We start from the raw sequence: 17,925 nt of genomic DNA, 5'->3' as shown, positions 1-17,925 counted from the left end.
ACATTTATTTTAAATTAACTGAATGAAATCAACATGGGATTTATACTTTTTACCAAATAGGTAGAAAATAGCAAAGCTAAGAATTTTTGTGGTGGTCAGAAAATAAGATTCTAAAACTTAGGTAACATCATCAAAATGATTCATTTTAAACTGACTCATTTTGGTTTTAATTCATTTAATGTTTTTTAAAATCACTGCTTAAAAACTCTCCTGATACTGTACCAGTGTCTACCACAAAAGTGTATTTTATGTTTTTATAATTAACACTTTTGCCAACTCTTAGAAGTGTTTCTGTATTGGTTTAGCTTATTTTTGAAATTTCAGTGCACTGTGTAAAACTTACACTTGTGGAGGAATTATGTGAGATGCTTAAAAGGAACATATTTAACTTCTTTTTGGATTATAATTTTAATTTCTATTTAATCATAGTTTCTGGAAATTTGAACTTTTTCTCATTTGTCTCTGAAATACTTGCCACTGTTAGGCAGCAATGTAAATGTGAGTTTCTTGAATATTACACTAAAATGTTTATTCATATTTTTCCCTTTCCCATTTATACTAATGTTCTATAATTGCCTTTAACCTTTTCTCTTGTATTTTAATCTTATTTATAATGGTGAAATCTTGAGTGAATACATGCTCAGAGGTATCTATGTATCTACAAGTACATACTTTAAATATAATTAAATACAATTAAGCCAAGGCATCATATTGCTGATTTCTGTCTGCAAACTATTCCAAGCCTGGATTACTCTATTCTTAAACCACTATGCCTATATTTAGACGCTAGGAAGGAGAGTCAACTTTGAGCAAGCAAAAGCCAAAAAAAGGTGTCAGAAATATGTGACTCTTTGGTTCTTAAAGGTACCTTATATCCATATTTTCATAGTTGAAAAATCCTGCTTTTAAAATTGAAAACATATATCCAGAGTTAAAAGTTAGCCATTATATGAATGGGGCAAATGCAATTTCACTAAATATAAAGTGAAATTTAAGTTCCAGCCCTTTTTTGGAACTTAAAATCCCATAAAATACTCATAATGGTTTTACTGTACTTTAAAATATTTTTGTTCCAAAATATTTTTCATACAGTATTTCTAAAATAGTAAGTTTCTTAGAGCTATATAATACTCAACATATAAATAAAAAATTATTTTATGTAATAAACGGCTATTATGCAAATGGACAGAACAGCGGAATAACTGGTGGGTGTTATGTGCACTGACCACCAGGACCACCAGGGGGCAGACACTCAACGCAGGAGCTGCCCCCTGGTGGTCAATGCTCTCCCACAGGGGGAACGCCACAAGCCAGGCTGATGCCTGGAGCGCAGCAGCGGTGGCAGGAGCCCCTCTCCCCAGGAGCCTCTCAGGCCTCCACGGCAGCACTAAGGATGTCCAACTGCGATTTAGGCCCGCTTTCCAATGCCCTACTGCAGTTTAGGCCCGCTCCCCGTGAATATCCCCTGAGGGCTCCTGAGCTGTGAAAGTGCACAGGCCAGGCTGAGGGACCCTCCCACCCCCACCCCCACCCCCACCCCTTGGTACACGAATGTCATGCACGAGGCCGCCGCTAGGATATTAATATAAGTACTTGAAAGCATGCTAATTTCATGTTAATTTTACAGGACGATAAATGGCTGGTAGTGGAACAAAAGAGTCTTTTAAATAGTTATATTGTTTTGAAATTGGTAATTTTAAACTTTTCATGTAGATGCCAGGATAGAAGAATTTGTTTATGAGAAACTGGATAGAAAAGCTCCAAGTCGTGTAAACAACCCAGAACTTTTGGGACAATATATGATTGATGCAGGGACTGAGTTTGGCCCTGGAACAGCTTATGGTAAGTGAGAAGCAAAAGGTCTATTTATCTTTACTTGTAGATTTTTACTACTTAAGAGACATCATTAACATTTACCTAATATTCGTGGAATCACTTTTAACTTCAAAATTTTTATGTTAAAATTTTCAATGAAGTGAGAACTATTGGTAAGAAATAAGTATGTTCATTTCAATTTAATTTAATATATTTAAGCATATATTATTCTGAGCTTTCATATGATCTTTTTATGTTTAAAATGTTAAGTGGATTCTTCACTTGCACTCTTGCAATATCTCTGTTGTGGTACTTAAGATACATTGTAGTTTTTGTTAATATAAGTCTCCTCTTTTTTTTTTTTTAAAGCTTTCCTGAGGGCTTATTTATTTCTATAAAAAAGTACCTGACACATTGAAAGTGTTGGAATCACTATTGCTTTCATTACACATAATGTCATTAATACAAAAATGTTAACAATGGTTACCTCTGGATGTTTGGATTACATTTCATTTCCATTTTCTTCATATAGTTTCATTTTTTTATGATCATGTTTTACAGTTTCTTCAGCTTTGTTGTTGTGCTGACTCTTTTAATGTATTACTCTGGAACTCAAAGTTATATATTACTATTCTTCAAATCTAATTTTCTCAGAATATACGGCAATTTTGGATTTCTATAGCTTTTTTCCTTTTTCTCTTTCTTTTTTTTATGTTTTATTGATTTTTTACAGAGAGGAAGGGAGAAGGATAGAAAGTTGGAAACATTGCTGAGAGAGAAATATCCATCAGCTGCCTCCTGCACACGTTCCACCAGGGATGTGCCCATAACCAAGACACATGCACCCGACCAGAATCAAACCTGGGACCTTTCAGTCCACAGACCGACACTCTATCTACTGAGCCAAACCAGTTAGGGCTATAGTTTTTTTCCTGTTGTTCAAGTCTTTTAAGACTTCTGCAAGAAATTGGTTTTAAAAATTGATATGAAATTCTAGGTAAAATAAATGATTTTTATATGTAGTCCTGATTTATGAAATAGCTCATAAATTCTGGAACTAAATAAACTTTACCCTGTTTCCCCGAAAATAAGACAGTGTTTTATTGGGTCTAGTAATAATTAATGTCGTTTTTAAACATTCGTTTAAAATCTTGCTTGGCGTTGACTTGTATTGACATAACCTTCAAACACGTGGTATCTACAGAACGTGTGAAGTGCAATTAATAAGTTTTGCTTGAAAAAGTTTGTGTTTGGTTTGGTTTTTGTTGCAAAACTAGGGCTAAGAAGATGGCGGATAAAGAGCATATTCAGCACTGCATGCTTTACGAGTTCCAATTAGGAAGAAAAGCAAGTGAGGCTGCAAAAAACATCTGTAGTGCTCTTGGTCAAGATGCAGTTAGCGCCAGAAAATGCCAGCGTTGGTTTGAGAAATTTCGCAAGGGAAATTTTTCGTTAGATAACAAGTGTGGTCGAGGCCGTGTGTCCAATTTTGATCAAGAAGCTCTTCAAGCTCCTTTGGTGCAAAATCCTCAAATTACCCAACAAGCTTGCAACAACTTTAAATTGTTCACAAAAAACAATTTCCAATCAATTGCGTGCACTTGGCAAAGTCCAAAAGTTTGGAGAATGGGTTCCTCATGAGTTGACCGACAACAACCGTAATCAAAGAGTCACAATTTGCAGTTCGCTCCTCTCTCGTCAAAACCGTTTGCCGTTTTTAGAGCAAATTGTTACCGGAGATGAAAAATGGGTGCTGTATGTTAATTTGAAAAGGCGGCCTCAATGGTTGGACAAAAATGAGGCTCCGCAGCCCACGCCAAAACCTGACTTGCATGCGAAAAAAGTGATGTTGTGTGTTTGGTGGAATTTTAAAGGAATTCTTCATTATGAACTTTTACCATCTAACCAAACCATTACAAGTGCAGTGTATAGTGCCCAATTGGAAAGGTTAGCCCAAGCTTTAACAGAAAAAGAACCCGCGCTGATTAATCGGAAGGGTGTAATTCTTCACCACGATAACGCACGACCGCATACTGTAAGAATCACTGCTGAAAAACTGTGCCAGTTGGAATGGGAAGTTCTCCCTCAACCTGCATATTCTCCTGATATTGCCCCTTCCGATTACCATTTGTTTCGTTCTTTGCAAAACTTTCTTCTTGGAAAAAAATTTAATAATGAAGAATGCCTCAAAAATGCATTGACCGAATTTTTTGCATCAAAATCACAAGAATTTTACAACAGAGGGATTAAAATGCTTCCTGAGCGTTGGGCACAAGTAGTAGAAAACAACGGCAACTATATTGTTGATTAAATTTTGTTGTATTGTTTAAATAAATTCGATTTAAAAAAGTATTAGAAAACGACATTAATTATTACTAGACCTAATATATTGAGTATATATATATATAAAAGCTTAAGCTGCTGGGCAGCTATTCGACTGTTCAACTGGTAGCTATGACGTGCACTGACCACCAGGGGGCAGATGCTCTGGTGGGTAGGTCAACTTGCTGCTGGGGTCAGGCCAATCAAGACTGGGCGAGATGGGCTGGACATGCCTTGGAGCCCTCCTGCAGTCCCTCCCTGGCCCCAGTCGTGCACTGGTGGGGTCCCTCGGCCTGGCCTGTGCCCTCTTGCAATCTGGGACCCCTCTGGGGATGTGTGCAGGCCAGGCCAAGGCACCCCACCAGTGCACAAATCCGTGCACCAGGCCTCTAGTACTTTTATAAACAAATCTACACTATTTGAGCTGTGATAGTACATACTTTTCATTGTATCCATCCTCTTTTGTCGCATTGATGGAATTAGTACAATTAAATGATGAATTTATCTTTGTCATTTTTACTAAGATATTTATAATCTTACTAGAAGCCCAATGCATGAAATTCGTGCATGCAGGAGAGGGCGGAGTGGGAAGGGTATCCCTTAGCTCAGCCTGCAGTCTCCAATCTGGGACCCCTTGGGGGATAACCAGCAGTCTGACATCCCTCTCACAATCCAGAACTGCTGGCTCCTAACCACTCGCCTGCCTGCCTGATTGCCCCTAACTGCTTCAGCCTGCCAGCCTGATCTTCCCTAACTGCTCCACTGCTGGCTTGATTGACCCTAACCACCTCTGCCTTAGCCCCACATCCAAGACCCAGGATTCCCTTCACCAGCCGACCACAGGCACCTGGGATCTGGGCTTCCCTCTCTCTGGTCAGCCATAGACACCCAGGCTGGCTGTAGCTTCGGGATGGTGGGCAGATGGTTTCTCCAGTGCTGCAGCCGCAAATGCTGGCTCTCAGGACCACAGGGTGGGCAGCGTCTCCATCTCTCAGGCCACAGTCAGACGCAGGTACTGGTGCCTGGTACTACAGGGTGGGTGGTTTTTCCATCTACCAGACTGTAGCCAGCCGCAGTAGCTGGCACCTGGGCCATAGGCGGGCAGCTTCTCCATCTTCCTTAGAATGCAGTATGGATGACTTCTCCAGCTGGCTGCGGCCTGGGATCACAGGGCAGGTGGCTTCTTCATCTCCTGGGCTATAGCCAGCCTCAGTTGCTGGCACCTGGTTTCTGTCTCCACCAGGATGTGGGCCGGGCAGACATGAGGCTTCTGCTGCTGGCTGAGCCCTGGGATCATGGGGCAGGCGGCGGCTTCATTTCCTGGGCTGCAGCCAGCCTCAGGCACTGGGGCCCCGTTTATCTGTCTTCTCCAGGACATGCGGCGGGCAGCTTCTCCAGCTGACTGCGGCCTGGAATCATGGGGCAGGCAGCTTTTTGGTCTCCCTGGCCGCAGCCAGCCTCAGGTGCTGGCGCCCAACTTCTTGGCTTCCTACAGGCTCAGAGCAGCTGGGGGGGGGCAGGGCCCTGCCATCTTTTCAAGTTAATTTGCATACTCTGGATTGGCTGGTGGGTGTAGCGGAGATACAGTCAATTTGCATCTTCCTCTTTTATTAGTGTAGATTACTTAAAATAAAACTGCCTTAACTACAGTTATTTCTGTTTGTTTTTTTACTTAAGTAAACAAGTGACAGATCACATTGCTGATTCATGTTGACATGATTCTGTTTTCGACATTAACAGACAATGGTTTAAAAAAAATGTTTTTTTCCTTTTCAGGTAATGCTCTTATTAAGTGTGGAGAAACACAAAAACGAATTGGAACCGCAGACAGAGAGCTGATTCATACATCAGCTTTAAATTTTCTCACTCCTTTAAGAAACTTTATAGAAGGAGATTATAAAACAATTGCTGTGAGTTGAAAAGTGCTTTAATTTTTAGTAAAATATTTATATATATATATATATATTTATAGTTTTTAATGAATAATTTGCCATCTTAACTGTATAGATGTCACAGATTAGAAATTTCAAATAACTTAGGTAGGTATGTATTTAACAACACAAAGCTAATCAAAATGAAGGACTATTGATGATATGGACTCCATTTTTGTGTCCCTGTTGTGTTATTGAGATACTCTTATATCATTCTTATTTATTATCAACGTTAAAATATAGAGAGAGAGGTTCCTGGAATGATTATTAAAATATGGCACAAAATATCACCATATTATAGCCATATAACTATTCATTTAAAGTGGAAGCCAGAAACCAATTATTAGAAGCTATATTTCTGGCTATTAGACTTCCTGTCCTTTTGCATCGCTAGAAGTCTGTTATTTTCTTTTCACATAACTGTGTTTTTTCCTGACATGTAAGAAATAAATATTACCATTTTCCCAAACCTAATGTATTAGTCTATTATTAAGTGATGGAGGATGGAGATTTAGGTAGCTATTGTTTTCTAAGATTATTGCAAGACTGCTCTAATTTAAATATTAGGTCAAACATTACTTACAGATTTCTTATTATAAAATATTACAGGAAACATATTTATAATGAATTTGTCTCTAAGTAAAAGTATTTGGCCTGAGATAAAGGAAAAATCAAGTTGAAATACAATTTAAAAGATACTAGATTGTCAATGGGATGAAATTTGATAAATGAAATCTGTCTAAAAATTAATAAAACAAACACTGCCTATTTTACAGAAGCTTGAAGTTCCCATGAGGAATTCTATGTTTATTCATTATTTATTCTGTAAGCTGGAATAGTAGAGTTGCTCTCCATGCTATGGTACGTGTGATCACAGAAGATATCAAGCAGCTTTATACTAGGCCTATACTTCCTTTATCATAGGCACTTTCTAGATAAACTAATGCTGTGAAAAGTTTTTCATACCAGTCTGGCTGGTGTGGCTCAGTGGTTGAGCGTTGACCCATGTACCAAGAGGTTATGGTTCGATACCTGGTCAGGGCACATGCCCTGTTGCAAGCTTGATCCCCAATGTGGGGTGTGCAAGAGGCTGCCAATCGATGTTTCTCTCTCATTGATGTTTCTCTCCCTCTCTCTGATTTCAGTAAAAATATTTAAATTTTTTTTTTTTTAATTTTTTCATCTTGGACACTACTGACATTTTAGACTGAATAATTCTTTGTTGTGGAAGCTATACTGCATTGTGGGATGTTTAGCAGCATTCTTGGCTTCTACCATTCAATACTAATAATATTCCTCCCCCAATTGTGATAACTAAGAAGATATTACCAAATTTTTCCTGGGGAGCAAAATCCCTAAGTATTAAGAATAATATTTCTTTGTATTCACTGTCACCTGCCATCTTGCCCAGATATCTAGAATGTCTCTATTGCTTTAAAATTGAGAACAGTAAGAAAAGGGAGTTAAATACTGGATAGGCAATTTTGTAATTATAGATCTCAGTTTATCAGATGATTCATATATTTTATGGAAAATAATACTTTAAATACTAATGTAAAATAATATTTTTAAAGTATGCTCTTACTGGATTTTAACATCATTAGCCTTTATATTTTTCTTATAGAAAGAAAGGAAGCTACTACAAAATAAGAGACTGGACTTGGATGCTGCAAAAACCAGACTAAAAAAGGCAAAAGCTGCAGAAGCTAGAGCTTCAGTAAGAAGTGTTCTTTAATTTAAAAAACATTTTAAGTTAATAATTTTCAAACTTGTAAAATATTTTACTCATATACAGTATAAGCTACAATTTGTCAGTAAGACTAGAATATGACTTTAGGATGTTGTTTTTGTTATCAGAACTAAATACATCCAAATCAGTGCAAAGTACTTATATCAGCAGGCAAGGTTCTTATTTCAGTGATACCCTTGTTGCTAAAAAACAAAAATTATGAGAATTATGAGCTCCTCAAGCAGTGTAATGTTACTTAAATATCCTCAGGCACTGGTGATGCAAATAGGTTTTTTGGAGATAGATTTATTATATTTGAAATAGAAAAACAAATAGTAATTAAGATGAGAATGAATCACACTAGAGAATGCTTATATGTGGCTTAAAAGGTAGATGTAATGCCCCTTCCACGTGTGACTCAAACTGATTAAAGGAGTTGTCACCAAGAATAGTTCCAAAAACATTCAAACAGTGGCAACATGAACTGACGGGTGACTGCTTTGCAGGGAAGGAAGCCTATTTGGATAAATAAGTTCTTGTATACTTTTCATAAAAACCATCTCAGATAAAACCGAGTGGGTATATTAAATATAGTAATTCAATTATATATATGTATATATACACACACATATATATAAAACTTTGTAGAAAGGTTTTATTTATAAGCTTCTTATTTAACCTAACATTTATATTGTTTAAATCTTTATTCCAAAGTTTGAAGAGATGAATCAGATTTGAATTAGAACAACTTTGTGATAGTACAATATAAACAAATCTGGATTTTTTTAGAGGACGCTAATAAGTTAATTCTTAATTTGAGCTAAGAGATATGTTTTGTTAAGAGCCTTACATTCCCACTGCCCTCTGTTCACAATTCATTACCACTACCATCACTTTGGGAAAGAAAAGACTGAGACTTGATTTTGAATGAAATTTAAAACTGATAACTTGGTATTAGACAGTGATAACTTATGAGATTAATCCAGTACCTTGTATATGTGAAATAAATTATTTTCTCCTATACTGTTCCCCTTTTGGAGATTCTATATTAGTTATTGCAGGAAAAGAGCTATCTTTGACAGGACAGTAATTCCAAATTCATTGTCAATTTTACCTCAGAATTATTCTGACATCATCTTCAGGAACAGCCTAACTTCCTTAAATAGGCTTTTTGTGTTTACTTAGAGCAGTGGTCGGCAAACTGCAGCTTGTAAGCCACATGCGGCTCTTTGGCCCCTTGAGTTTTTAACAAAGGCCAGCTTAGGAGTACCCTAATCCTATCTAATAAAAGAGTAATATGCAAATTAATCATCACTCTGCTACACCCATAAGCCATGCTCACCAGCCAATCAGGAGCGAATATGCAGATAAACCCAACCAAGATGACTACAGCTTTGGAGAGCAGGAGGGAGACTTGGGTTTCCCCAGCAATGGAGGAAGCCAAGCTTTCCGCCTGCCCTTGCCAGCCTAGGCCTCCAGTCAAGGCTACAAAGTTTCAATGATGGAAGATACATAAATCCAAACAGAAATGGCAGCAGCCACGGAGCTGGAAAGAGCAGGAGGTTAAGGTTGCCCCCAGTGATGGAGGAAGCCAAGCTTTCCGCACATCCTGGCCAGCCCAGGCCTCCGCTTAAGGCTACAAGTTTCAATTGTAGAAGATAAACCCCAGATACCAGGGCCTCCGCTCGGGTTGCCAGGGGGCATGGCCGGCCTGCAAACCACCACAGGCCCCTCACCCAGGCTGCCCCAGGCCCCAAGGAACCCCCATGCTGATCCGGGACATCCTTCAGGCAAACCAGCCAACCCCCACCCATGCACCAGGCCACTATCCCATCTAATTAAAGAGTAATATGCAAATTGACCATCACTCCAACACACAAGATGGCTGCCCCCATGTAGTCAAAGATCCTGCCCCCATGTGGACACAAGATGGCCAACAGGGGAGGGCAGTTGGGAGGGACCAGGCCTGCAAGGGAGGGCAGTTGTGGGCAATTAAACCTGCATGGGAGGGCAGTTAGGGGTGACAAAGCTGGCAGAGGAGGGAGGTTGGGGTGACCAGGCCTGCAGGGAAAGACAGTTGGGGGGAACCAGGCCTGCAGGGGAGGACAGTTAGGGACAAACAGGCTGGCAGGGGAGCAGTTAAGAATCAATCAAACTGGCAGGGGAGTGGTTAGGAGGTGATCAGGCTGGCAAGTAGAAGCTGTTAGGGGCAGTCAGGAAGGCAGGCAGGCAAGCAGTTGGGAGCCAGCAGTCCTGGATTGTGAGAGGGATATCTGACTGCCCATTTAGGCCTGATCCTACCAGGCCTAAACCGGCAGTTTGACATTCTTCAAGGGGTCTCAAATTGAGAGGATGCAAGCTGGGTTGAGGGACACCTCCCCTCCTGTGCACAAATTTTGTGCACCGGGCCTCTAAGTTGGTAACAAATGTACCTACCTATATAGTTTAAGTTTTAAAAATTCAGCTCTCAAAAGAAATTTCAATCATTGTACTGTTGATATTTGGCTCTGTTGACTAATGAGTTTGCCGACCACTGACACAGAAAAATAGAAACTGTCAGAAATTTGGGTTTGTTTTATTTTTTCTTCTTTGACACATTTCCTAGTTCTAAGTGGCAGCTGAAGAGGTTACTCTAACCTCAGACTTTCTTTGGTTTTACTTATTTATAAATTTCCATAGATTGTTTTATGACTAGTTATTTCTTTGAATGGGAAAGCTGTGGGTAATCAGAAGGGCTTTCATAGTGAACATTTTAATGAAAATTATAGATAATGGCAGCAGTTTTTAAAGTGATGCATTTTCCCTAAGTGATTTTAATTTTAAATCAGGCATCAGCCATATTTTTTTTATCTTTGAATATTTGAATCTTTTGGAAAAGTAGAATAGGTACCACTGAAATTCCATAGAACAAATAGAGGGTTTTTTTTTAAAGTAATAATACCTGTTTGTGTGTGCTTTATTGTGCAGAAATAACTTGTTTCACTGTGTTCATTGGTATGTGTTCTTTGTCTCTTACCTATGTATTTAAGCAACTAAACTCAGCTCACCTTGAAGGAGATAACATGGTAAATTTCTCTTACATGCTCAATTTCCTGCATGTAAAATGGCTAAAGGTTTGTTGGCCTACTGTGTTCTCTACATCTAGAAAAAAGTGCCTTCTCCTGCTATCATCTGCATTTAATGGTCTAAAATATTCAAAGCCATGCATTCATTAGTTTAACAAAATATATGTGGGATAATAGCTTAAGTAATATTGAAACTAAAAAGAAAGAATGTATTCTAATTGCCAAATATATTAGCTATGCCAAATTCAGATTTTACAGTTTGAATTTACACACAAATTTATTGTGCCTTTTATGCCCTATAAAAGATCTTAATTTAGCTGGCACTTTATATGTTTACTTTTGGCAAAGAAAATTAACAAAAGTAATTTGTTAATTTTCTTAACAAATTTTAAATTTACTTAACTTAGAGAAAGGTATAAGATATACATATTTACTTTGTTTCTCAGTACCTTCAACGTCCCCTTAATTTTCACCCAAACTCAACACAGAATGAATTTGTTTTGCAATTCCAGGCCAAGACAAACCCCAATAGTAACTCCAATAGTTTAGGTATTTATGTAGTGGCAAGGCCCATTCCTCCATATGATAATTTACTTAAGAAAATTGCAGAATAGAGATAATGGTAGACAAGAATTAAAAGTGAGAATTGTTATATGTAGTATCCAGAGTATATATTGAGCTTGATTTGAGGAAATTTTAGAGATGCTAGGATTTTTTTAAAATATATTTTTATTGATTTCAGAGAGGAGGGGAGAGGGAAAGAGATAGAAACATCAATGATGAGAGAGAGTCATTGATTGGCTGCCTTCTGCACTCCCCCTACTGGGGATTGAGCCCGCAACCCAGGCATATACCTTAACTTGGAATCAAACCGGTGACCTCTTGGTTCCTGGGTCAATGGTCAACTGCTGAGCCACACTTGGCCAGTTGGGAATTTTTTATTTTTTAACATAATAGAAATATGAAAAATCTGAACACTGCCCAAATCTTAAAAATGTTATCTAGTAAAGATTTATGAGTATTTGATACATTATACTCCTAGATACATTACTTCCACAGAAGTAACAGGGAAATTGTAATAAAGTTGATAAATTGGCAATTAAACTAACTGCTTTCATTTTCAATATTAGCATTGAACTAAAAATAGGAGGCGAGGGTAAGGTAGGAGTGGGGGGTGGAATCCATGAATTCCTGACTAAATGAGGGCTTTCCTGAAATAGCAAGAGAATGCATTTATTTATTTTCATTGTCCTATCTGTATGAAAATGAAAAGTGTGAAACTTTCTTTCTGTCATTGGTAAGTTAGTATATAAATCATAGGTTTTCTTTTGTAAAAATATCCTTACCAGTTAGCAAGACTGTTTCATTTATCAGGCATCTGTCTTATTACTAATACCATCTACTTATAGTAAGATGTATTTAACTCTGGTAATTTTAAATTCATTATTTAGTATCTCTAGTTTATTGCCCTCCCTCCCATCCCAATGACTTTATCAGTGTTCAGTGTACATTTACCTTTGCTTTATTTTAATTTCCTAAAGTTGTAGAATTTTAAGCCTAATGAGGAACTAAAAATCATTTGGTCCAAACTTCTCATTTTATAAATAAGAAAACTAGAATTAAGAGGGGTTAAATATTCCATTTTAGAAAATTGTTATTCTTATTAATTTATAGAATTAGTATAAGATTCAAAAATTGATAGTATTTATACATATAAAGACATACTTTCACAGTATATTAAGCTGCACTAATTTAGTTACTGCTATACTTCATCTAATAATGTGATGCTGAGAAAAGGAGTATGCCATTTGAATTAAAAATATTTGCATTTCTCTATACTAAGTTGTAGAAAATGTTAAATTCCAACTTTCATGTTGTATATTTTTTTCTAATTTTTAATGCTGGCTAGATTTGGGCAGAGGAAGTGACAAAAGTAAGTAAATTATTAAACTACAGAATTATGAAACAAATTTAATTGTCATTCACTCAGAATATTGGATGATAACTGTGGGCCTAGACACAGTCTTTGTTACTGTGTCTTATAAAATCTGAAAATGATTATGGAACACTCAGGACCACAGAGCAATAGAACAGTGCTGCAGAGATATTGTTTGCGCACACTATTGATACCTGATAGATTACGTGGTAATTTTTATAGTGCCTTCCCAGAGACATTTAAATACTTGGTTTATTCATATGGCAATTATGTAAAATATAGCTAACATCATATTCTCTGTGTTCATGTCACACAAATACATTTTTTAGGTAACTGAATCTTGTTCTCTCCAACACCAAAGCTTATTTTTCTGTCACTTTAGTTGAAAATTTTCGTAAAAAAAGTATTTTGATGCTTCATTAAACAGAATAGCATATATTGAATTCTACTTAAAGTTATGGTCTTTATTATGAATATTCATTGTTATACTGTGTAACAATTAGGTCTTTTGTTTTTGAAGTGTGTTGTCTTCTTGTCAAACTATCACTTTTAGAAGTTGTCCATATGTCTGCTACTAGCCTGTTGTCAGTTCTAATATTTCTGGCCTGGGAAATCAAATAACTAAGCAAGAATTTAATAAATAAAATCATGACTTTAGTGCAAATTTGTTTCAAATGCTATTGGAAATCTTTCGAAGCATTTTTTATTTTTATTTTTTTTGTTTATTTTTTGACTGAAGGATTGCTGACTATATGGTCTGTTTTGTGCATAGGTTATGGAGCTGTTGATTCTATGACTTGGCAATCCACTGTGAAATTCTTAACTTATGCTCTCATCCCCCTTTGTGGAATCTACTCATCAGTTTAGCTAGAGTTCCAGCCTGGACTCTGATTTCTTTTAGAACTTCTAGCATGAAAATATGGCAGAGTAATATAGAAGAGAATATAGGTTAAACAAGAAAACCAGGGTCTCTTCCACTTTGATTAGCATGCAAGTATACGTAAAAATTTTATTTGATTCATTATCTTACAACTTTGGGAAATATCTGACATAATGGGAAACAACTCATGAAACAAATATTTATATTACGTATACATGAGAGGAACTTAAATATATCAAAATTGATTTTCTTCTGTAAATCTCAATTTTTTTCATAATTTAAAAGTGTTTATATTTCTGTAATATTTTAAGATTTAACCCCATAGGATAAAGTAAGTAACACTGACCAAAAGTTTATCACAGAAAATACATGATCTAAATTTCTAGCTGATATTACAAATCAACAAATTCTTGCCCTTTTCCCAAGTTACATCTTAAAAGAACTCTTCTTGCTTTTCTGATCCAAGTTATGCTGTCATATACTCTAGATCAGTGGTCTGCAAATTCATTAGTCAGCAGATCCAAATATCAACAGTACACAACTAAAATTTCTTTTGATAGCCAAATTTTCAAAATTAAACTATATAGGTAGATACATTGTTATTAACTTAATTGGGGTACTCCTTATATATAAATATATATAATGTCATATTTATGCATTTCAGTTCTCTATTATGTGTTTTGAAATTTTATTTGCTATTTTTTCATATCATTTCATATTACTATATTTTTAATAGTTTCTTGGTTATTTCTTCCTCAGTATTTGAGCTGTCCTTTTGTTCTTTCACTTTTCTCTTTCATGAATGCCATATTCTTTGGAAGCTTGTTTAGTCCAAGTTAATGGCCTTGTAGACCTCCTCCACGTGAATAGGAGTTCAACTTTTTGAATAATAAGAATTATAAATCACAGCAGGGGCATTGGAATTTTAGAAATGCTTCGGTGGGGCATGGCCAAAAAAGATTGGGAACCACTGCTCTAAATCAGTTAGTAGTATAGTAATTCTAAGCAGTAAGCCTTTTCCCTAGAACTCTACCTTTTAATTGTAAAGTTAAGTCAGGGAATGAGATCTGGAGGACAGAATAAAAACCTTTTAAGTTTATTGTCTTTCTTTAAACCCTTTTTACCTGTCTAGTATGGATCATTTTCTTCCTAAGTAAATTGATTATGTTGAACCTAATTTCAGTTAACCTCTGCCTCTCAGATTCAATTATATGTGTAGAAATAGAAATTATTTGGGACTTCCATCTGCTTGCAACTACCCCAGTACACACTTAAACTTGTTTTTGTTTAATGAGATTTTTTTTTCTTCCTATCATTTACCTTTTCTAAATATAAAGTCTAGGCTGCTCAAACCTGGAAGAAAGGTTTCTTCTAAGGATTGTTATCCCTTATCCTTAAGATTATGTTATTTTTTTTTATTCATTGTTTTAGCTTTAATACACTAGTGCCACATCTCCACACCAAATCATCAAAACCAAGTTCTTTAATTTGTGAACCTTGAAGCCTTCTTAACAACCTCACTCTTTGGAATCCGGTGTCATCACTAACTCTGGTTATGCTTGTGTAAGGCAATCAGGGTAGCATCCCCTTAAAGGAAATAAGTTTGAATCCTCTTTTCATATTTGACTCACTGCCAGGTTATTAAAATTATTTGAAAGAGAAAAACAAAACAAAACAGTGTTTCTACTTCAGACTCAAGCTTCCAGGACACTTTTAATCTGCTTAAGCATACTTGTTTATACCTTGTACAAAAATATTGTCAGTTAGTAGGCTTTCTGCTATTTCTACTAAAGGTTATTAATTCAAGTTGTACATGGAACTAGTCTCATGTTTTTATTTTTGATTTGTTATGGTTACTTCTATTAATCAAAACTTTGCATTCAAGCAAGTAGAACAATAGTGCAAAAGCAGCTGGTCGATGTTTCTCTCTCATCGACGTTTCTAGCTCTCTATATCTCTCCCTTCCTCTCTGTAAAAAAATCAATAAAATATATTTAAAAAATAAATAAATAAATAAATAAATAGTGCAAAAGCAACACTGAAGTCATTTTCTTTAAGAGCATTGATTATTTTCTTCTCCTGGGACTTTTTTCCACTTCTTACTAGCTTGCATATGAAGGTTACTTCAGCCCTGCATCAAAGCAGTGTGTCTTCATTCTGGTTTTAGTCAAGTAAATTTAATTTTAGCACTTGATTTATTAAGTAATGTAAGCTTATTTCTATAAATCCAATCTAATGGTCAGTTCTTAGTTCCCTCTGCCAGGCCTGTTGCCAGTGAAATTAGCATACTTAAGCAACTGATTTTCTATTTTGCTGCTACTTCCTTGTTAATTGGCTCAATAGGCTAACTGTTGCCACCAAGACCGAAAGAGAGGGAGATGGGGTATGAAACGGGGAAAGTTCAGACCTTGTTTTTATACTTAGAGTAGTATTACATAATCCTGGAAATAATTGCACTTATTTGGCTGAGTGTGGGAAGCTATTTATTCTGGAGAATATCATTATAATAACACTAGAGACCAATGTATGAAGAGTCGTGCCAGAACAGACCTTCCTTCTTTTGGCTGTCAGCACCACCTTTTTGCTCCAGTCCGGACTTGCCTTTCTGCCTTCCCACTCTTCCCATAGGCCCAGAGCGGCTGGGGTGGTGCAGAACACCTACACAGTAGCCATGGCAACTGTGCAAGTGTCCCACCCTGCCCCCAACTGCTCAGAGTCTGTATATGCAAATTAACCCACCATATTTGTTGGGTTAATTTACATACTCTTGATTGGGCATCGTAAAGATATGGTCAATTTGCATGTTACTCTTTTATTAATGTAGATTATTAGTAATGATGTTTCCCAGTGAGAATGCTATATTTTGAGAGATCTCCTCTCTTACTACCAACCAACTCTTGCTAAAAGTTTGAGAAGATGGTTTTGCCAGAATTTACTGTTTTTATATTATGTTGACTTTTTAGTGAACTGTTCTGTCCCAGTGCTAAACCTATATCAGTGGTTGAAGCTAGGAGTAGAGTTCTATTATACAAACACCTCTTTCCAATTCCAAGTTTAGGGACTTCAGCGTGGTAGCTTGAAATCAACTGTGTAGGAATATTTATAACATGAAAACAACACATTAGTGCTTTTTTATTTCCACTAATTAAAGGTCACCCATTACTTACAGAAAAACCCTAGCATTTCTCTTGGGTAATATTTCATGCAAAGTTTGGAAAGAAAACTTAAAGACATTTATGTAGGGAAAAAAATCCTTAGAAGAAACCTAAAAACTATGTTCTAGAAACAAGAATATGTTTGGTAACTAAACACCAGAGGGGTTAAAATCCTATGGTTTTGTTCTGAAGTAGTTCTTTTAATATTAAAGACTATCTTTAAGTTCAAAGAAAAGTAACTATAGAAGTAGTTGAGGACTTTTTGAAATATTTTATGCATGTAAACTAGTGATTTTAAGATTTTGTAAAATGGCAGATTTGGTACTTGGAAATATATTGATTGTCCCATAGTAGTTTTTCTAGACTTTATGTGTATGCCATTAAGCTTTGGCATTAATAGATTCTTTTTAGCCCAGTACTGGAAAGAATCAGTTCTGTCTAGATTGAGTAATATAGAAACACTGTTTAGAAACCAGGGACCAATTTAGATATAAAAGCAGAATCAGAGAATTACCAGATTATCATTTAGGATCTGTTTGGGGATTTTCTTAGACAGTCTGCATAAATGTATGTAAAATGGACCAAGTCCTCTTAATGAGGTTCTAAAACTATGTTCCAATTTAAGTCTGAACAGGAATTAAGAATAACTCAAAGTGAATTTGATCGTCAGGCAGAGATAACCAGACTTCTGCTAGAAGGAATTAGCAGTACACACGTGAGTATTCATTTATTGGAAATTCATTTGGAACAAAAAATTTTGATAGTCCTCTGGCAATTTGGGGAAGAAAACATGAACTCCCTTTTTAGTTATTTATGAGGAAATTTTAACTATGACACTTTAAGATATATGAAGAAATATTTTAAATTTTTATTTACACCCTATCACCTAGTTCTCCCACCATAATCAACCATTTGTTGTTTTTTGTTGGCTAACCAGTTTGTTGTTATACTGTTGGCCATGGTCAGTTTTAATAAGCCTTGAAGTAAAGTGCTAGATACTAGTGATTCTCCCTGAGTACAGTGTTGTATTCTGTTTCCCTTATGATTTACCACTGTAAGTAGATTATAGAGCTAAGAAGTGACTGTAACTTT

General features: G+C 36.3%; 1 protein-coding gene across 5 annotated transcripts in view; it reads left to right on the top strand.

Annotated features, from left to right (window-relative positions):
- Positions 1-17,925, top strand: part of SH3GLB1 (SH3 domain containing GRB2 like, endophilin B1) — a 34,195-nt gene that overhangs the window by 12,510 nt on the left and 3,760 nt on the right. For 2 of the 5 annotated variants that reach the window (XM_036443656.2, XM_036443660.2), the window contains exons 3-8: positions 1,714-1,842; positions 5,914-6,047; positions 7,693-7,785; positions 10,827-10,910; positions 12,772-12,795; positions 17,459-17,548. In XM_036443656.2, coding sequence (XP_036299549.1) covers positions 1,714-1,842; positions 5,914-6,047; positions 7,693-7,785; positions 10,827-10,910; positions 12,772-12,795; positions 17,459-17,548 — 554 coding nt within the window. The remainder of the gene's footprint in view (positions 1-1,713; positions 1,843-5,913; positions 6,048-7,692; positions 7,786-10,826; positions 10,911-12,771; positions 12,796-17,458; positions 17,549-17,925) is intronic. The other 3 variants (XM_036443657.2, XM_036443658.2, XM_036443659.2) reach the window with 3 other exon arrangements.

This window comes from Pipistrellus kuhlii, unplaced genomic scaffold (genome assembly GCF_014108245.1).
Source record: "Pipistrellus kuhlii isolate mPipKuh1 unplaced genomic scaffold, mPipKuh1.p scaffold_m20_p_2, whole genome shotgun sequence".
Classification (NCBI taxonomy): Eukaryota; Metazoa; Chordata; class Mammalia; order Chiroptera; family Vespertilionidae; genus Pipistrellus; species Pipistrellus kuhlii.
The sequence above is the reverse complement of the archived record's forward strand: the minus strand, read 5'-3'. Positions and strand labels throughout refer to the sequence as shown.